The 22107-nt window shown below is 42.4% G+C and overlaps 1 protein-coding gene across 1 annotated transcript in view; it reads left to right on the top strand.

Annotated features, from left to right (window-relative positions):
- The window catches only part of SLC3A1 (solute carrier family 3 member 1), a 47843-nt gene that overhangs the window by 2600 nt on the left and 23136 nt on the right, over positions 1 to 22107 (top strand). The window contains exons 2-5 of the mRNA XM_045885079.2: positions 11012 to 11461; positions 15421 to 15600; positions 15749 to 15903; positions 19998 to 20123. Coding sequence (XP_045741035.1) covers positions 11012 to 11461; positions 15421 to 15600; positions 15749 to 15903; positions 19998 to 20123 — 911 coding nt within the window. The remainder of the gene's footprint in view (positions 1 to 11011; positions 11462 to 15420; positions 15601 to 15748; positions 15904 to 19997; positions 20124 to 22107) is intronic.

Raw genomic sequence — 22107 nt, 5'->3', positions numbered from 1 at the left:
CAAGCATATGAAAAAGATACTCAATAACCATCAGGAAAGCACAAATCAAAACCACAATAAGGGGTGCCTGGGTGGCTCAGTCGTTAAGCGTCTGCCTTCGGCTCAGGTCATGGTCCCAGGGTCCTGGGATCGAGCCCTGCATCGGGTTCCCTGCTCAGCCGGGAGCCTGCTTCTCCCTCTCCCACTCCCCCTGCTTATGTTCCCTCTCTTGCTGTGTCTCTCTCTGTCAAATAAATAAAATCTTTAAAAAAATAAAAAATAACATATCACCTCACATCCATTAGGTTGGCTACTATAAAAACAAAACAAAACAGAAAATAATGAGTATTGGCAAGGGTGTGGAGGAACTGGATCCCTTGTGCGCTGTTGGTGAGATTATATAACGGTGCAACTGCTATGGAAAGCAGTATGGAGTTTCCTCAAAAAATTACAACTGGAATTCCCATATGATCCAACAATCCCACATCTGGATACAGATCCACAAAAACTAAAAGTAGGCTCTTGAAGACATATTTGCACAACCACGTTCATAAGGCTAGCCTTCACAATACTCAAAAGATGGAAGCAGCCCAAATATCTGACAGGTGAATGGATAAGCAAAATGTGGTATTATGTGCAATGGGATGTCATTCAGTTTTTAAAAGGGAGGGGCGCCTGGGTGGCTCAGTTGGTTAAGCGACTGCCTTCGGCTCAGGTCATGATCCTGGAGTCCCGGGATCGAGTCCCACATCGGGCTCCCTGTTCAGCAGGGAGTCTGCTTCTCCCTCTGACCCTCCTCCCTCTCATGCTCTCTGTCTCTCATTCTCTCTCTCGCAAATAAAAAAAAAAAAAAAAAAAAAAAGGGAAGGAGATTCTGACCCAGGCTACACCATGGATGGACCTCAAGGACATTATCCCAAGAGAAATAAGCCAGTCACAAAAAGACAACTACTGTGTGATTCCATTTCTATGAGGTACCAAGAGTGGTCCCATTCATGGAGACAGAAAAGAGAATGGTGGTTACCAAGGGCTGGGGGTGGGGGGAAGAGAAAAGTTGTTTAATGGGTGTGTAAAGCTTCAGACTTGCAAGACGAAACAATTTCTGGAGATCGGTTTCACAACAATGGGAATACACTTAACATTACTGAACCATACGCTTAAAAATGATAAGACGGCATATCTTACATGTTTTTTCATCACCTTTGAAAAAAACGTTCAGCACGTGATAAGATTAATTGCATTAATATCCCAGGTAATGGCTTCCCTGTATCCATGTCCTTTGCCCCAGAACTTCACATGTGGACTCTGGGCTTGGTACATACAGGACAGTCCAAAAGGGGCTATGTCACTTCTGAGGCTGGTCCCAAAAAACATGGAGTTGCTGCCTTGCTTTCTTTCTTTGGATGGGACCCTCACATATGGGACCGAGCCAGAATGCTATGAGGAAGCCCGAAGTAGCCCATATGGAATGACCACGTGGAGAGAACTGAACCCCACTGGCTGATGGCCAGCGTCAACTTCACCAAAAAGCTAGATGGATGGCAAGTAAGCCCTGAAAAGATACTCAAGATCATTAGTAATTAGGGATGTACAAATCAAAATCACAATGAAATACCACTCCCTACCTACTAGAATCACTAAAATGAAACCTAGTGAACATTACAAGTGCTGGCAAGGATGTGCAGGAACTAGGGCTCTCATATACTGCTAAGGGTAATATAAAATGGTGCAGCCACTTTCTGAGACAGTTTGGTGGTTCCTTAAAAGGTTAAACATATACCTCCCATATGATCCAGCCATCCCGCTCCTAGGTATTTACCCAAAAGAAAAGAAAGCCATATCCTTACAAAGACCTGTATGTGATTGTTCATAGCAGTTTTATTTATCATAGTAAAAAACTGGGGAAAAAAACAGCAAGTGTTCAGTTTTAAGATTTTATTTATTTACTTGAGAGAGAGAAAGAGAGCATGAGCAGGGGAGAGGGCAGAGGGAGAAGGAGAAGGAGATTCCCCGCTGAGCAGGGAGCCTGATGCAGGGCTCAGTCCCAGGACCCTGAGATCATGACCTGAGCTGCAGGCAGATGCTTAACAGACTGAGCCACCCAGGTGCCCCCCCAAGTGTTCAGTTATAAACAATGATACATTCATACTATGGAATTCTACTCAGAGGTAAAAAGGAATGTGCTAAACAACCACGAGACCGCACTTTACTCCTAACCTCTAAAATAGTAACAACACTAAATGTCAGTAAGGAAGTAGAGCAAGAACTCTTATTCATTGCTGTTGGGGGGGGTGGGGGTGGAAAATGGTACAGCCACTTGGGAAGACCATCTGGCAGTCCTGCAGGTGATGGACATGTTCATTCTGATCGTGGTGATGGTTTCATGGGTGCATACACATGTTAAACCTTACCAAATTATATACTTTAAATGAGTTCGGTTTATTGTATGTCAGTTACCCTCCAGTAAAGCCATTTTTCAAAGGCCAGAACCAAACAGTAACCCAACCATTTATTAATTTTCATGACACAACAATTGACAGGCAGCTTGGCTGACCTGGACTAGGTAGCCTCCACCGATCCCGGCTGGGCTTCCTCAAGGGTCTGTGGTCAGTTGGCCGGCTGCCTGGGCATGGCTGGTCTAGGGACCCTAAATGCACAGATTTCACACTCCTTCCCACATCTCCCACATCCCTCCTTTACCCTTCAGCGGGCCAGCCTGGGCATAATCTCATGGTGATGGCAAAGGTCCAAAAGAGGAGCAGGAATGCACAAGAAATTTTTAAAGCTGCCTTTTGTGTTAAGTTTGTTATTGTCCCATTGGCCAAAGCTAGCCACATGTCCAAGCCCAGGCTCAGTGTGTTAAGGGTCTAAGAAATGAATGGGGAAAAGGCATGTGTACAGGGATGCAATTCATGCATCATGTACCTCAACAGTGTTTTAATTTATATTTCTTTAATTCCATCAAGAAAGTACTTTTATGCCACGACTTTTATGTGATGTTAATTTCTTATATATAATTTGCAACCTCTTTTAATCTCCTATTGAATGTAATTTAGCTATTGATTTGTATGTTTGCATTAATTCTTTGTATATGAAACATAGTAAGGCTTTGTTGTGACATTTGTCATGCTCTCATATTCTGTTCACATTTCTTTTGCCATTTGGGGGGTTATATTTGGTCATAAAAATGTTTTAAAATAGTCTAACTTTCAGCAAAAAACATGTTTAAAGAGTCTCCTCTGATTTCAGTGGTGATGTAAGTTTATAAGTTTAACTATCCCTAGCTGGGATAAATCCATTTTTTGTTTCCTTCTAATTAGAACTGTTTTTTAAAAACAAAACAAAACAAAACAAAACATTTTACTCTGGTAACAGTCGGCCCGGAACCAAGTTAAATGTTACAGTTGAGGGAACAGACACCTTCGCGAAGCTGGTGGTGGGTCCAAGATCCGAGAGCATGTGGTGGAGGCACACTTGCCTCTCACTTCCTCCGACTTCAAATCTCACTCATTAAACTGTACCGAGGCAAGAACATTTGGCTAGGTGATAAAAATCTACATTTCTGTGCAGATGTACTTTCTACTTTTTCTCTTCCTCTTCCTCCTCCTCCTTCAGCATAGAGTTCGGTCTCTCCGTCTTTAAGTGACTGTTCTTTTATTCATTTAATAACGTGCCAGTCCCTGAGCCAGAGGCTGGGAACTTAGAGATAACTTTGCAGCAGGTCCCACCCTCAGTTCACAGAGGCTGTAAATAGGGGAATGCAATATGGAAAATTGTTCTGCTCTTTCAAATGTTCACAAACCTGACAGGTTATACATTGCGTGTCACTTTGGTAGATTTGCTGCTAAGTGGACGTCTTTATGATATATGATGGCTTTTAAAATGCATTATATACATATATTTTTCCCCACTTATTACTACTTCTGTATGTTTGTTTCTTTGTTTACTCACAGGATGTTTCTGGATCTTGTGGCGTTCCCTAACATTCTAGCTCCTGTTTTCTAGATATTTCACTTTTCTTTGTTTTATTAGCACGATTGTGTAAGTCACTTGGGATTTGAATTTATGGAGCAGGTTTATCTTCATTATCTCTGATTCTTGGTTCTGATTATCCGTGTTGCCTCTTAAAGTTACCTTAGTCGTCTTGTTCCTTTTTCACATTTAAAAGTTGTAACAGTAGTGTGTTTTGCTTTCTGCCATCGATATTTCATTTTAAAATCTCCTTAAAAGTAAGTGATACTGATACTTTTGTACTTGGGATTCTTAGCTTTCTGAGTATCTTGTCTAGATTACTGCCAACTGCCTCTTCTGTCCAGTTTTTCAGAATTGGTTCATTGAATTCTGTTTTCTTTCTGCTTGTTTAAGTTTGCTTTTTTCTCTTTCCTTTAGATATGGGTATGGGGTGTTTACAAATTTTGGGTGGCTGTTGCTAGGAGAAGTTACCTTATTACTGAACTCTACCACCTGCCTAGAAGTTCTAGGTAGACAGACTCCCAACTCAGGTTCCCTGACTTATTTTTTTTTTCCAGTGGAAGAGAAATACATATTTATTATAGAAAAATTAGAAAAATAAAAAAAGGTTTAAAGAACAAAATGAGTGTCACCTATAAACTTAGAACCCAGAGGTAAACACTCTAATTATATTTTCTAATAGGATTTTGCAGATATACATGCAATTTTTTTCACATAACTGGGATAATTTCTTTATATTCTGCATTGCCCCACTCAACATGATAATGTGGGATTTCTTCCATGTCATTAAAAATCTTGGAAAATACGCTTAATGACTAACATTCTAGCTCATGGATATACAATAATTTTTTAGCTAGTCTTGTGTCATTGAACATTTAGGTTATTTCTAGTGTTTGCTATTATAAATAGCACTGTAACTTATAAGCCTCATTATGTGCAAATTTTTGTTCTTTTTTTAAAAAGATTTTATTTATTTATTCGAGAGAGAGAGAGAGCACAAGTCCAGGGGTGGGGGACAGAGGGAGAGGGAGAAGCTGACTCCCCACTGGGATCATGACCTGAGCCTGAGCCGAAGGCAGATGCTTAACCAACTGAGCCACCCAGGCGCCCTACAAATGTTTGTTCTTTTTTTTTTTTTTTTTTAAGATTTTATTTATTTATTTGACAGAGACACAGCGAGAGAGGGAACACAAGCAGGGGGAGTGGGAGAGGGAGAAGCAGGCTTCCCGCTGAGCAGGGAGCCCGATGCGGGGCTCAATCCCAGGACCCTGGGATCATGACCTGAGCTGAAGGCAGACGCTTAACGACTGAGCCACCCAGGTGCCCCACAAATGTTTGTTCTTATCTTGGATTATTTCCTTAAGATAGATTTTGGAGAGTGGAATTGCTGAGTTAAAGGTTATGAACATTTCTTTCCCTCTATTATAAAAGTCATATATGGGGCGCCTGGGTGGCTCAGTCGTTAAGCGTCTGCCTTCGGCTCAGGTCATGATCCTGGGGTCCCGGGATCGAGTCCCACATCGGGCTCTCTGCTCGGCGGGAGGCCTGCTTCTCCCTCTCCCACTCCCCCTGCTTGTGTTCCTGCTCTCGCTGTCTCTCTCTGTTAAATAAATAAAATCTTAAAAATAAATAAATAAATAAAAGTCATATATGTTGAGGGCAAAAAAGTCAAGGTAAAGTGAAAAGTAAAAGTCCAAGGATTATTGACCTCATTCTCTTATTCTCAGTCTCCAGTCAACCACTAGCTGAAAAATTTTTTTAAGTATTTTATTTATTTATTTATTTGAGAGAGAGAGAGCATGAGCAGGGGAGAGGGCAGAGGGAGAAGGAGAAGCAGATTCCCCACTGAGCAGGGAGCCTGATGCAGGGCTCAGTCCCAGGACCCTGAGATCATGACCTGAGCCAAAGGCAGATGTTTAAGTGACTGAGCCACCCAGGTGCCCCTACTAGCTGAAAATTTAATATGCATGCACACGTATATGTGCCATTTCCCCCACACACATCTGATTATATTATCCATACTGTTCTAGAACATTTTTCCACTTCACACTATACTTTGGACATTTTTCCTTATCAGCCCAGATACATAAATTTGTTTTTTGTAGGAGCTATGTGGTATTCCATTGTTTGAATATGCCATAATTTATTTAAATTATTCTCTAGCAATGTATATTTAGGTTGTCTCCAATTTTATTGCAATTTACATCCTTGTACATATATCTTGTTGGTTCCATCTTCAAGATAAGGTTTTAGCAGTGTAATTTCCAAGTCAAACATTATGCAATTTATTTTTTTTTAAGATTTTATTTATTTATTTGAGAGCGAGAGAGAGCACACAAGCAGGGGGAGTGGCAGAGGGAGAGGGACAACCAGGCTCCTAAGCAGGGAGCCTGATATGGGGCTCGATCCCAGGACCCCAGGATCATGACCTGAGCTGAAGGCAGAGGCTTAACTGACTGAGCCACCCAGGTGCCCCAAAGGTTAGGCAATTTCTAATTTTGACATATACTCCCAAATTGTTCTACACAAGGGTTGCTCTACTTTATGCATGAGTGTATGAATGCTGGTTCCCTATATATTTTCAGATGCTGGGTATTATCAAGTCTTTCATTTTTGCCAAAATGATAGTTTAAAAGTAGTGTATCTTTTTTTTTTCTAAAGATTTTATTTATTTTTTTGACAGAGAGAGACATAGCGAGAGCAGGAACACAAGCAGGGGGAGTGGGAGAGGGAGAAGCAGGCTTCCCGCAGAGCCCGATGTGGGACTTGATCCTAGGACCCTGGGATCATGACCTGAGCCAAAGGCAGACTCTTAATGACTGAGCCACCCAGGCGCCTAAAAGTAGTGTATCTTTTTCATTTTTCTCTTTAATTTTGGGTGAAATGTACATTTTTTGTTTACTAATCACTTGTATTTTTTTCCTGTCAACTGCTTATATCCTTTGTCCATTTTTCTATGTTTTGGTGTTAATTTGTACAGTCTGTTTCTGTATTATGGAAATCAGCTTGTCATATGTGTTTGCCATTTGCCTTTTGTCTTTGTGGATTGTTCTGTTTTTATTTTTATTTTCATTTTTTAAAAGATGTATTTATTTATTTTCTAGAGCACAAGCAGGGGGAATGGCAGGCAGGGGGAGAGGGAGAAGCAGGCTCCCCGCTGAGCAGGGAGCCCGATGTGGGGCTCGATCCTAGGATGCTGGGATCATGCCTGAGCCGAAGGCAGACGCTTAACCGACTGAGCCACCCAGGCGCCCCTACAACTTATTTTGATGTAAGGAATAAGGAAAGCTATATGGTTTTGTTTTCTTTTTCAAATAGCTAGCTAGTTGTCCAACATCACTTACTAAAATAATTTTTCTTTTCCTGATTTGAAATGTTGCCTTTTCATATTCTAAATTCCCTTTGGAATAAGAATCTGTTTTTGGTGACTCCAGTCTGTTCAATTGATCATTTGACCTATCCCTCCTTTCATACCAACTCCTTATTTTACTGGAGTTTTTATTTTAAAATCTGATAGAGTTGGCTTCATTTCCTACTCTGAAAATGTTAAAACTCATGATACACATTGCCAAATTACTTTCTAGAATTATTATGTTAATTTACACTAGACACTTGCAGCACTATTATCTTTTAGAAGTTCTTTGCCGGTGTGATTGAAAATGCTCATTTGTTTCTGATATTAGCGAGTTGATTTGTGTGAAATGTCTTTATATTTTTCCCAAGTTTTCTACTGACATTTTTTTTTTAAGATTTTATTTATTTATTTGAGAGAGAGAGAATGAGAGACAGAGAGCACGAGAGGGAAGAGGGTCAGAGGGAGAAGCAGACCCCACGCTGAGCAGGGAGCCCGATGCGGATTCGATCCTAGGACCCTGGGATCATGACCTGAGCCAAAGGCAGTCCTTAACCAACTGAGCCACCAGGCGCCCTCTACTGACATATTTTTTAATTGATATCATGAAATTTAATATATGTGTGTGTGTATATATATATATATATATATATATATATATATATATATATATGGCCTAACAATATATATGTACCTTTAATGTTAAAGACATAAGTTTTTTGGTGTATTTATTGCCAATATATTTCCCAACTTGATATATGCTCTTCAGTCAGTACCCTTTGTGATATAATAAATTCAAAAATTTTATTCAGTCTATTCAAGCAATTTTTTGTGATTGCTTTTATTTTTCAAAAAAATCCTCCCACCAAAGACCAGATAATCTTTCAATTGTTTTTAGTTTTTAGGTTTTTTTTTTTGAAGATTTAAAAAATTTTTTTAAAATAATCTCTATACCCATTGTGGGGCTCAAACTCGTGACCCTGAGATCAAGAGTTGCATGCACTTCTGACTGAGCCAGCCAGGTTCCTCTAATTCAATTGTTTTTAAAAGATTCCAGGGCTCCTGGGTGGCTCAGTTGGTTAAGCTTCTGCCTACAGGTCATGATCGCAGGGTCCTGGGATCGAGCCCCGCATTAGGCTCTGTGCTCAGCGGGGAGCTTGCTTCTCCTTCTCCCTCTGCCTGCCATTCCCCCTGCTTGTGCTCTCTCTATCAAATAAATAAATAAAATCTTTAAAAAAAAAGATTCTAGTTTGCATGTTCTGGAAACTCAAAGTATTGTTATTTTAAATAAAATGTAGGGAAGTTGTTATTTTAAATAAAATGTAGAGAAGTAGGAGGGGCACCTGACTGGCTCAAGTCCATAGAGCATGTGACTCTTGATCTCAGGGATGTTAGTGCGAGCCCCACGTTGGGTGTAGAAAAGTTGAAATGGAACATTTTTGTCATGAAGTCATATTGCTGTGATGTAAAGTTTTCTCTGCATATATATGATTGCATATTTAGAATTTAAAGATAAATGAAAGTTATTTTTTTATAATTTAAAATTATTTTAAAACTCTGAGTATTTTTGCACATTGTTTTTTCCCCAAACAGTAACTGAATTTCAAGAATTAGATCTTGTGTGAAAATTACCATTATGTGTTTGAGAGATAAAACAATTCCAAGACATAATGTTAAATTCTTTTGATTTTTAAAAAAATACACAATGTGCATAATTAATAATGAGAGATGCCAGTTATTGGATGCATTCAATGACCTAGGTATTGAGATTTTCTCATTTTAAAAAAATAACTTGGACAGAATCAAATGGTTTATTCCTCTGTACCATACACTGCTTCTAAGTCATTCTACAAAAAACAAAAACAAAAACCCAGCAATGTTAAGAATTCATATAGCTTTATTTAATGAAGAAAAATTCTTGTTATATGATCAAATGAGTCACAGGGTTGTTTATTTCTTATTTATTTTTTTTTTTTTTAAAGATTTTATTTATTTATTTGACAGAGAGAGACACAGTGAGAGAGGGAACACAAGCAGGAGGAGTGGGAGAGGGAGAAGCAGGCTTCCCGCTAAGCAGGGAGCCCGATGCGGGGCTCGATGCGGGGCTCGATGCGGGGCTCGATCCCAGGACCCTGGGATCATGACCTGAGCCAAAGGCAGATGCTTAACGACTGAGCCACCCAGGCACCCCCACAGGGTTGTTTAAATGCCTTTGATTAAATGCGACCCATGAATCATCACATTCTTGGAAGGCTTGCAGAATCTTCTAGGAAAGCACACCTAACTTTAAGGCAGTTTCCTCAAGGCTGCAAATGTTGTGTTTTACACATGTCAATGATTAAATAACCCTTTTTAAAAAAGCTTTTATTTATTTGTTTTAGAGAATGAGCAAGCATGAGTTGGGGGGAGGGGTAGAGAGAATCTCAGGCAGACTCTGTGCTGAGCCTGGGGCTCAACGCAGGGCTCGACTCAGGGGCTCGATCCCACAACTCTGAGATCATGACCTGAGCTAAAATCAAGAGTTGGCCACTTAACTGACTGAGCCACGCAGGTGCCCCTGATTAAATAACTTTGAAGTGCAGTTATTAAGGACATTTATATTTACCTATAGTTAAGCACTTGAACTTGCAAGACATAGGATCCCTTTTCCGCCATCTCCCCTCCACCTTCAGAAAGTGCTTCCAAGAATGGAAGCTGAAAAACAGAAAACAAGACTGAAGACACCTGGGGTCCAAAGGAGTGTACAAATAGTTATTTATATGGTTGGCCTGAACTGAGATAAAATGAAATTAGCTTCCATAACAAAGTGTTGTTCCCTGTCTCCAGACATTCTTCCTCTTGGATTTGTAGAAAGAAGAGACCTTCAAAACAAAAAATAAAGAAGAGCCTGTTGCCCCGTGCAAAATTTGGTTATTTGTTTCTTTTTCTCGTACCTAGCTAGAATGAACATTTTTAAGCTTCTTTTTTTATTGTGGTGAAATATAAAATTTACCACTTAACTATTTAAGTGCACAATTCAGTAGCATTAAGCACATTTACATTGTTGTGCAACCATCACCACCATCCATCTCCAGAAGTTTTTCATCCTCCCAAATGGAAGCTCTGTACTCAGTAAACAATGACTTTCCATTTCTCCCTTCCTCCTAAGCCCCGGTAATCACCCTTCTATTGTCTCTGTCTCCATGAATTAGTCTAGGGGCCTCATATAAGTGGAATCATACATTATCTGTCCTTTTGCAACTGGCTTATTTCACTGAGCATAATGTCTTCGAGGTTCATCCACGTTGTAGCCTGCAACAGGATTTCCTTCCTTTTTACGGCTGAGTAATATTCCATTGTATGTATATATCACATTTTGTCCATTCATCTCTTGATGGGCACTTGGCTTGTTTCTACTGTTTGACTATTGTGAATAATGCTGCTGTAAACATCGGGGTGCTCAATCAAGTAATGTCTTGAATTGCCTCCTCTTCCGGTTTCTCCTCCTCTGTGCCCTTGTCCCAATCCAGGTCTGACCCCCTCAGTGTTGGGACTGTAGCCACAACAGCCTCAAGGGCTGATGCACAGAGAATTTTTTTAAACCCCTTTTACCTTTACCCTTTCTTGTTTGGCTGGACTTTGTCCAGCCAGGTTTATTTATAAACCACGAAAGCTCATTAACACCACCAAGCATTTCATCCGGCTACCTCTCCACCTTTGTTATTGCAGGAAGGTACACTGAAGGGATCAGGCGGTGGGACATGGCTGAGGATAAAGGCAAGAGAGACTCCATCGGTATGAGTCTGCGGGGATGTCGGACCAACAACGGGTTTGTGCAGAACGAAGACATCCTGGAGAAGGAACCGGACCCGGGCAGCCCTCCGGACAGCGCAGTGGCCATCCTTGGCCCTGGCAAGCCCGCCCTGCAGATCATCAGGCCATATGCGGGCATGCCCAAGGAGGTGCTGTTCCAGTTCTCCGGCCAGGCCCGCTACCGGGTGCCCCGGGAGGTGCTCTTCTGGCTCACTGTGGCTTCTGTGCTCGTGCTCACCGCGGCCACCATAGCCATCATTGCTGTCTCTCCCAAGTGCCTGGACTGGTGGCAGGAGGGGCCCATGTACCAGATCTACCCGAGATCTTTCAAGGACAGTGACCAGGATGGGAACGGAGACCTGAGAGGTGGGTGTAGGGGCCAGATTCGGGCGGGGCTGGGATGAGGTTGCGCTTTATGGCTCTTAATCCTCAAAACCCAATCATGCCTGGTTTGTGCATTAAGCACATTCCGTTGTGACTGGTTACACTGAGTGTCTCCCTGTTTATGGCATTTGAAAAGCCATTCAGCACAACCCAGCAGTTCTTCACATGATGAAAGGCTGCTTACTGGAGGCCTTTGAGCTCCCACTGAGTTGTTTGATTTATTGCCCACTAAGTACATATACTTAGCTAATCAATTCTAACTTCTGACGGTGGAGTAGACTTCCTCCTTGGTTGCTTCCTGCCTCTGCGCACCTTCTAGTTGATTTCTTCAGAGCTGACAGTTTAGAATTATTTTCCCAGTGTATGTAGGAGCTAGTTTGGTAATCTGGCTGGGAGTTTCTTATTAATGAATAAAGCATAAATAATGTCAAAGAAAAAAATTAAGCCATATCTTTAAAGGGTATAGGCTGAGCCTTTAAAGTTTAAATTCTGAGAGATGAAAGGGAAAAAGGTGTTAGCAGGGTGTGTTGGACATTACGTGATTTGAGGATTATTTAAAATAATATCCCTATTAGTAAAAACAAAATGAAACACAAAGTAAAAAATTACTTTTTTAAAGTTACGCCAGTAATTTCCAAGTGAGTTATGTGTAGAATATCCTTATACTTCATTGCTCAAACCAGGACACTTTTTTTTTTTTAAAGGTTTTATTAAGTAATCTCCACACCCCAAGGTGCAGCTCGAACCCACAACCCTGAGATCAAGAGTCACATACTCTTCTGACTGAGCCAGTCAGGTGCCCCTGGGGCACATTTTTTTTAAAGAGAGGGAGAGAGGGAGGGAAGGGGCAGAGGGAGAGGGAAAGAGACAATCTAACTAGGCTCCATGCCACGTGGGGCTCGATCTCACGACCCTGAGATCATGACCTGAGCTGAAATCAAAAGTTGGACACTTAACCGACTGAGCCACCTGGGTCACTTTTAAAACTAAAATTTTGCCAGAGCACAAGCATAAACTGAATCTGTCCTGGGCAACTTGGTTGATATGGTCACCCTTGTTCAGGGTAACTATAAGAAACAAAATAATAAGGTAATTTTTGATAATAATACTTAATTTGAAAAAAAAACCAACACAGAATGATTTAATAGAGTGTGGGACCTGGGGATGAGCTTAATCTAACTTTAAAATGTTACAAATAGGAACTTAAAATCTCTAGCTGTCCTTAATAATTAATAAAAGGCTTCTCTTTTTCACGCTCATATCAATTTCTCTTTTTTGTATCTCTCTGCGTCTTCACCAATTGAAATATTATCTGTCCTTCAAGGTGCAGTTGAAACCCATCTTCTGCATTGGTTTTTGCTTTGCCTCCCGCTCAGAGCATGCGCTCCGTTCCGCAGAGCTCCCGCAGGGCTCTGCACTGTGTCCAGCGCCCTCTGATAGCGCCTTGTGGGCTGTCTGGGTGACTTCCCCAGCACACCCTCCTTGCTGGCGTGGCCGTAGCACCTGCTGCCTCTGCGTAGTCAATGCTTAGCGAAAGTGATGTTTTGACAGAATAGAGCTAAAACCCCTAAACCCAAAGATAAATTCCCCCCTTCCCGCCCTCCCTTTGTAATCTCCTTCTGATAGACCCCAAATTCTCGTGCACAGGGCAGGGTCTTATCAGCTCCTACATTTGCCGTTCCCAGTAACTTTGCCTGGAGGGACTAGCTGTTTCCTGTAATCAATAGGTCTTTGTCCTTGAGGTTGAGGGGATCTGCTTGTTATTATTTGAAGGAACCATTCCGGGTTTCAATTTGTTTTGGTGATTGCCTTCTGCCCCTTGGAGTGGGGGCCTGGGATCCCTGTTTACTTTGTCTCTGTCTAGACCCTTTGTTTTTAACATCCTGTTCCTGTGCGCTTATTCTTAAGAAGATACATTGTATCATTCTGATTTCATTCAAAATCCTTTTGTTGGCTGTGAACAGTCTCCGAGGTTTCACAGATACCTATAATGGGGGAACTGAGGTACAAAGAAGACAAAAATAAGCAGCCAATTATAGGGGAAGAGCCCCAGTGCCCGGAGTCAGGAGGCTTTGTGCTTTGGTCTTAGTGATCTCCAGCTTGCCGTGTGACCTCTGACAGGCTCTGATTGTAGGAAGGCACAGAGGGGTCCCAAAGAAAGTTACTGGAGATTGAATACTAGACTCAAGTCTCTGATCTGCGTTTAGGACTCTGAACCGGAATCACACAAAAAACCACGCTATCTGCTAATTATCCTACAAGGTTCCAAGTACACAGAGTTTCATTCCTGTGTCTCTACATAAAAATTGAGCTGTTAAAACTTTAATCAGGGGCGCCTGGGTGGCTCAGTTGGTTAAGCGGCTGCCTTCGGCTCAGGTCATGATCCTGGAGTCCCGGGATCGAGTCCCGCATCGGGCTCCCTGCTCGGCGGGGAGTCTGCTTCTCCCTCTCCCACTCCCCGTTTGTGTTCCCTCTCTCGCTGTGTCTTTCTCTGTCAAATAAATAAATAAAATCTTAAAAAAAAAAAAATTTAAAAAGAAAATCTTTTAAACAAATTTAATTTTAATTTAAAATCCATTTTAATAAAATTCATTTAAAGTGTTTCGTTTATGGGGCAACTGGGTGGCTCAGTTGGTTAAGTGTCTGCCTTTGGCTCAGGTCATGATCTCAGGGTCCTGGGATCAAGCCCCGCAACGGGCTCCCTGCTCATTTGGGAGTCTGCTTGTCCCTCTCCTCCCCAGCTCATGCTCAATCTCTCTCAAAGAAATAAATAAAAATCTTAAAAAAAAAAAAAGGTATTTTGTTTAAGCCAACGTATCATTCCAACATATAACCAACATAACAGTATTAATGAGATAGTTTACATTCTTACATTCTTCAGAATCCAGTGAGTATTTTACATTTATAGCACATCTCAGTTCACACTGGTCCCATTGCAAGTGCTCAGCAACAGCTCCATGGGGCATGCGGCTGTCATGCTGGATAGTGCCACCTAGACCATGAGTTACTCTTCTTTGTCCCTTGGCACTTAGCCCAGCACCAGGCCTGGATTAGGTGCACAAAAACCATGTGTAGAATAAATTAATACTGTAGCCCTGGTTTTATTTTTGTTTATTTATTTAAAGATTTTATTTATTTATTTGACAGAGAGAGTGAGCAAGCGCAAGCAGGTAGAGTGGCAGGTGGAGGGAGAAGGAGAAGCAGGCTCAGTGGGGAGCCCGATGCGGGGCTTGATTCCAGGACCCTGGGATCATGACCTGAGCCAAAGGCAGAGGCTTAACTGACTGAGCCACCCAGGTGCCCGTTTTGTTTATTTTTTAATTGATTTTTTAAAGTAGGCTCCGTAGCTGTGGAGCCCAGCACCAGGCTTGAACTCAAGACCCCCGAGATCAAGAGCTGAGCTGAGATCAAGAGTCAGATCCTTAACTGACTGAGCCATCCAGGGGCCCTATAGCCTTAGTTTTAAATATAAAATATGAACAGGGGCGCCTGGGGGGCTTAAGCGTCTGCCTTCGGCTCAGGTCATGATCCCAGGGTCCTGGGATCGAGCCCTGCATCGGACTCCCTGCTCAGCGGGAGGCCTGCTTCTCCCTCTCCCGCTCCCCCTGCTTGTGTTCCCTCTCTCGCTGTGTCTCTCTCTGTCAAATAAATAAATAAAATCTTTAAAAAAATAAAATAAAATAAAATATGAACAATGCACACACGGATTTTTTTTAACGTTCTACATTTATGTTAAAAGTCAAAGATTATTGCTAGAAGACCATTTGATGGTGCTTGTAGAACTAGATCTTTCTATTTGAATTTCACTCAAATTCAACAAAATTCCAAATATTTCTGTTTCAATATAAATATTTCAATTTTAGGCATGTTGGTTTTATTTTTAATCCTTCAACTAAAAAAACCCAACTTTATTTTCCATGGCCTTGACTTTTTTTCTTTAGGTATTCAAGAGAAACTGGACTACATCACAACTTTAAATATAAAAACTATTTGGATTACTTCATTTTATAAATCATCCCTTAAAGATTTCCGACACGGTGTTGAAGATTTCCGAGAAATTGATCCTATTTTTGGAACGATGAAAGATTTTGAGAATCTGGTTGCAGCCATACATGATAAAGGTAAACTGAGTGGCAGGTGGGTGGGAGGGGTGGTGGGGGTTGAGAAAAGCATTCTCCAAATGCTTACTTAAAGCACTTTTGTCCTTAACTGACGTGTATTATTTTAAAATAATTTCTTCCTGACATTTGAAATACTTTCGCTCATTAGGTTTAAAATTAATAATTGATTTCATACCAAACCACACCAGTGATAAACATGCTTGGTTTCAATTGAGTCGGAACCGGACAGGGAAATATACCGATTATTACATCTGGCATGACTGTATGCATGAAAATGGCACAACCATACCACCCAATAACTGGGTAAGTACCAACTTGTCTGATTTTCAAAGAGAACATGGGCAGATCTTCAGTAATTAAACTGGTTATTTATAAAGTCCTTGTAAGGAAAAAATTAATAGGTATAGTTTTGGGGAAAAGGAAAGTTTCCCAAAGAAGTAGAAATAAGCTACTCAAGCCTCCTAACATTTGGATTGGGACTTTTTATTTCATTGTAGAACATATATATTTTAGCAAATTAAAACCTATACTTTTTTTTTTTTTTAAGATTTTATTCATTTATTTGACAGAGAGAGACACAGAGAGAGAAGGAACACAAGCAGGGGGAGTGGGAGAGGGAGAAGCAGGCTTCCCGCCAAGCAGGGAGCACAATGCGGGGCTCGATCCCAGGACCCTGAGATCATGACCTGAGCCAAAGGCAGACACTTAATGACTGAGCCACCCAGGCGCCCCTAAAACCTATACTTTCTATTAGCCTCTCCTTCCCTCACTTCCCACTTTGCCCGACTTAGACTCCACGTCCCACTGGGTCCGTAACTGTCTTGCTATTTATTCTCCGGACCCCTTTGCCTTTCTGATGTTGTGACTCCCCTGTCCAACAAAACCCTAGCCATAAATAAACCTGCCCATCCACTTTCTCTTTGCTTGAACCTTGGTATCTGTGCCTTCAGAGACATCACACATCCACAGTCCCCACATGAACTGAGCCATCCAGTCTTCTTGGGGATTTTACTGTCCAGGCGCTCCCTCTTCCTCAAACATCCTACGTGCCATCTCCCCATCTTATCGTGCTCAGCAGCAAACTCTACTTCAAAGGGAGAGCAGAAGTCATCAAACCTGCCTCTACTTCTTTTTCTTTCTTTATTAAGATTTTTAAAATATTTTATTTGAGAGAGAGAGAGAGAGATAGCGAGAGAGAGCACGAGTGGGGAGGAGAGGGAGAAGAAGGCTCCCTGCTGAGCAAGGAGCCCGATGCGGGGCTTGATTCCAGGATCCTGGGACCATGACCTGAGCCGAAGGCAGCAGCATAACCGACTGAGCCACCCAGGTGCCCCTACTTTTTTTTCTTTTTAAGATTTATTTATTTATTTTAGAGAGAGAGAGAAAGAGAGAGAGCAAGAGGGAGAGAGAATCCCAAGCAGACTCTGTGCCCAGTGCAGAGCCTGATGCCAGGCTCGATCTCACAACCCCGAGATCATAACCTGAGCCCAAACCAAGAGTCAGATGCTCAACTGACTGCGCCACCCAGGTGCCCCAACCCTGCCTCTCTTATACGCACCTTCTTCCTACTCACTTCTTCTATGGCAGAGGCCAGGTCAGTCTTGTCTGGGGTTTCTAGACTTACAAATAAAAATCCAGGAAGCCCAGTGACATCTGAATTTTAGATAAACAATGCATAGTTTTTTAGTATAAAATATTGCTTGGGACATACTTATACCTAAAAATTTTGCATTGTTAACCTGAAATTTAGATTTAATTGTATGTCTTGTTTTTATCTGGCAACTCTACCCCTGTCTCTGGCCAGTCCCTCCACCTGATCTGGTCCCCGTTTCTCCTGCTTTACCCTTGATCCTCTGGATCTCCACTCCCCTGACCTTCTCCATAAACACTTAAAGAGGCTGGTTCCTAAGCATGAACTTTTAGATGAACCAAGGCACTCAAAATCGACATGTGTCAAGGCTGACTGTGTGATCTTCTCCCCACCAACCTCTTATACCCCGGTTTAATGAATAGTACTAGTATGCAGCCTGGTGAACAGGTCATCAGCAATCCTGGCAGTTTTAGCTCCTTAATTTTTCTTTTCCCCAGGCTGCACACTTGTTAAAATGATCATGATACTAGCAGACATTTACTAAAACACTTCCTATGTGCCAGGTTCTGTGCTAAGTGTGTCATATTCATTCATTCATTTAATCCACCCTACAATCCTGTGAGTTAGGTTTTAGTTCCTGTTTTGCAGATGGGCAATGTTAAGCACTGTGCCCTTGGTCACACAGCCAGTAAACGAAAGGGCTGATGACCGCACAGTCCAACTGCACCGTCTGCTTTTAAAAATTGCCCTATATCCAAAACCCTATATCCAAATTCTCCAGGGAAACAGAACTACTAGGATCTATACATACAAATATTAAGAAATTTAAGGGGCGCCTGGGTGGCTCAGTCAGTTAAGTGTCTGCCTTCGGCTCAGGTCATGATCCCAGGGTCCTGGGATCGAGCCCTACATCGGGCTCCCTGCTCCATGGGGACCCTGCTTCTCCCTTTCCCTCTGCCTGCCGCTCCCCCTGCTTGTGCTCTTTCTCTCTGTCAGATAAATAAATAAAATCTTTAAAAAAAACACTCATTTTTGTAGGTTCCAGTAGGTGTGGTTTATACATTTTCACTGTTATGTACTATTTCACTGGGTGCATGTGCTATGATTTACTTATGCACTCCTCTGTTGATGGCAGTTGGGCTGTCTCTAGGGGTTTATTTTATATATTTTTTTACTATTACTAATGATGCCATGGTAAACATTCTCATTAATCTATTTTTCTGGGGGTGCAGGTACAAGAGCTTCTAGAAGGCAAATGCCTAGCAGTGAAATTGCTGGGTGCATGACACTGCATGGTCTGCTCTGCAAGATAACACCAAACTGCTTGTCAGAGTGGTCGTACCAGTTGATATACCCCTTCAGTAGTATAAAAAATACATACGCCCTTTCATTTACTGGTACTGCCACACTTTGTAATTTTTTTTTTTTTAAAGATTTTATTTATTTATGTATTAGAGAGCGCGCGCGAGAGAAATAGCATGAGGGGGGAGAAGGTCAGAGGGAGAAGCAGACTCCCCACTGAGCTGGGAACCCGATGCGGGACTCGATCCCAGGACTCCGGGATCATGACCTGAGCTGAAGGCAGTCGCTTAACCAACTGAGCCACCCAGGCGCCCCACACTTTGTAATTTTTACCAAGAGAACATAAAGTTCACAGTGAGAACATAAATATCACACTGAGGTCTTAATTTTACATTTATCTAGTTATTAGTGAAGATTTATTTAATTACTAATGATGTTGAACATTTCTTCATACATTTATTCACTTGAGCTTCCGTTTCTGCAAAACACCTGTTCACGGTTTCTTTTCTCAGTTTTCTTTTCGATTGTTTGTGCCTTTGAAATTGATTGGTGGAGTTCTTTTTGTATTCTGGATCCCTATCTTTTCTCGGTCATAGATACCGTGAGTATCCTGGTTCGTGTCAGGGTGGACCATGCTGGTGGCGTGCTGGTGAGGCTGTGTCTCCTTAAAAGGCAGCAGCTACGACTTAGCTTCAGCCACTTGCTGCCATGGTGATGTGGACCTGGCGTGATGGGGTCTTCCCATTAAAAAGAAAAAGATTTATGCAAAATCCCCTTAATTTTTAAATGTTGCCCAGATGTTCTCTTTAACATGAAATGAACAAAAGCCCAAGCTAGAGCCCTGGGGAACTGTCACACTGAGGGAACCAAGTTGACTGAGAAGGAGCAAGAGATGTAGGAGAGTCCGCCGGGAGAGTCACGCTCTAGAGTCATAGACGGGAGCACTCCTCGAAAGAGGAAATCAGCACCTGTGTCAAATGCTGCTGGGTACCAACACTTGAAGTTGCTAGATTTATTTTATTCCTGAGGGCTAGTAGGGTTTTTAAGTGAAGGATTCTAATAATTTTCTGAGGATAGGGTTTAAATATTCACTCTGTGGAGATTCAAACTCCAAGACCAATGGAATATGTCTTTCTCCCCAATTGACCATTTGTATCACTTCACGAACAGGAGTCCAGAGCCTGGATAGAAGGTTCAAGAAAGTATGTTAGAAATGTCTGCTCTTTAACTTGGCCTTGTTCTGCATTTGAGAGTGTCGGTTTACCATTGTGGTTTTTATGAACAGCTTCTACTCTACAAACATGTCCCAACCACATTTGTGTGGCATTAGGCCAGCAGGTGACATTTTAAGGAATTAATTTATCTAGTGCTCTCCCTAGAAGGAAGAGTCTAAGGATTTGTGCATTCAGCTTGCACAGCGCCAGGGACAGCAATGATCGTTTCTTTGTGGGCAGTGCCATTATATGAATGCTAAGTAAGTGATTTGCTATTTTCTGTTTGCTAGTTAAGTGTATATGGAAACTCCAGTTGGCACTTTGACGAAGTACGAAACCAGTGTTATTTCCACCAGTTTTTGAGAGAACAACCTGATTTAAATTTCCACAATCTTGATGTTCAAGAAGAAATAAAAGTGAGTACAGATACCCGCACAGACTTCTCCGTTGCATGGGTGTTTAAGTGGTTATTTGATACTCTTGATGTTGAACAATAAGTGTTCAGGCAAAACCAAGTACTGTGGACTCCGGGATTATGGAGGCTGATGCAAATACAGACCCTCAAACATGGTGGTTCCTTCCCTCTCACCCAGAACAAGTGACAGGGGATGGAGGCAGAAATACCTGGTACCTTTGCTCCGAGCTTCCCCTCTGTCTGTGACAATGAGCCAGTATAGTGAGGGGGGCCAGAGTGTGGGCTCTGGGGTCTGAACCTACATCCAGCCCCAGCCCCATTGCTGGCTACGGTGGGCCCCTGGGTGAGGTATTTAGCTTTTCTGTGTCTCCGATCCCTCATCTATGAAACATGGCTGATGGCAGTGTTTGTCTCATGGGCTCTTTGGGAGATTAGAGGAGATAACCCATGCATAGCACTTCCGTATTCATTCAGTAAATATTCACTTACTGTCCGCTCTGTGCCAGGTCCTGTTCTAAGCAATGCAGCAGTGGATAAAAGAAGCCGTGCCCTCAAGGAGTTTCCTGTAAACTGAGGGGAAGGCAGACAATTAACAACTAAATATATAACAGGTCGGGTGGTTCCTAAGGGGAAGGGACATCAGAGTGCCAGGCAGAAGTTGGTTTGGAGACATCCCCATGTTGAGGTCCTGTTTGGACAAAGGCCTGAAGTTTGAGGGGAAGCCCTGTGGAGATTTGGGGGAAGAGAATTTCAGGCAGAAGGAAGAGCCAATGCAAAGATCTTGAGGTGAGAGGGTGCTTCGTGTGTTTCAGAAACGGCCTGGAGGCTGGTGTGGATGGTTGCCAGATAAGCCGATAAAAAGCAAGACACCAATGCAATTCTAATTTCAGATAAACAGTGAACAGTGTGCTATTTGGGACCTCCTTCTACTAAAACGTTACTCGTTGCTCATCTGACATGAAAACTTAGCTGGGTGTCCTGTGTTTTATCTGGCAAGCCTACGCGGGCACTGGAGTGACGTGAGGGAGAGTTAGGGGCTGAGATCCCAAAGGTTGGGGGGGGCTGATCCCACAGGGGTTACATGCTGAGCTGCTGAAGATCCCTCCGTGGCCCCTCGCGGCACATTTCCCGCCGGCGCTCACTCTGTGGTAGCTCCAACAATACCCTACACGGAATTGTGGTAAACGTCAGCTGTGGTTCTATGGCAACAGAAGGCGGGGGATTTAGGTTAGTGGGGTAGTGCTCTGAGGTAGGAGGGACGGAGGGGACCTGAACAGAACAGAGAGCCGTGTCAGCCAAAGGTGAGGGATGTAGGACTGCCACCTCGGAGTCAATAAGTGCACCCACAGCCCTTAGGTTTGTTCTTGTTTTGTTTTAAAATAATATCTCTCTTGGGGCGCCTGGGTGACCCAGTCGGTTAACTGTCTGCCTTCGGCTCAGGTCATGGTCCCGGGGTCCTGGGATCGAGTCCTGTGTGGGGCTCCCTGCTCGGTGGGAAGCCTGCTTCTCCCTCTCCCACTCCCCCTGCTGTGTTCCCTCTCTCGCTGTGTCTCTCTCTGTCAAGTAAATAAATACAATCTTTAAAAAAAATAAAATAATACCTCTCTTGAGGTATAATTCACATAACCATAAAATTCACCCCTTTCAGGTGTATAATTCAGTAGTTTTAGTATCTTCACAGGGTTGTGCAACCATCACTGCTGATTTCACATTTTCTTCACCCAAAAGGAAGCCCCATACCCGTTAGTAAACACTCTCCATGCACCGCCCCCCCGCCCCCCATGGGGGCATCCGCTAATCTCTCTGTCTCTGTGGATATGCCTGTTCAGGACATTCCATATAAACAAAATCATACAATATCTACCTATATGCCTATGATATGTATCTATATTTATAATCTATATTTAACAGTTTGAGGAACAGTTTTCCAAATCAGCTGCACCATTTTCCATTCCTGCTGGCAATGGGTGAGGGTTCCGACTTCC

Source organism: Mirounga angustirostris, unplaced genomic scaffold (genome assembly GCF_029215605.1).
Source record: "Mirounga angustirostris isolate CCGP_5_RB_7025 unplaced genomic scaffold, mMirAng1.0.hap1 SCAF_10, whole genome shotgun sequence".
NCBI lineage: Eukaryota > Metazoa > Chordata > Mammalia > Carnivora > Phocidae > Mirounga > Mirounga angustirostris.
Note: the sequence above shows the minus strand (reverse complement) of the source record. Positions and strands in the feature narration are given on the sequence as shown.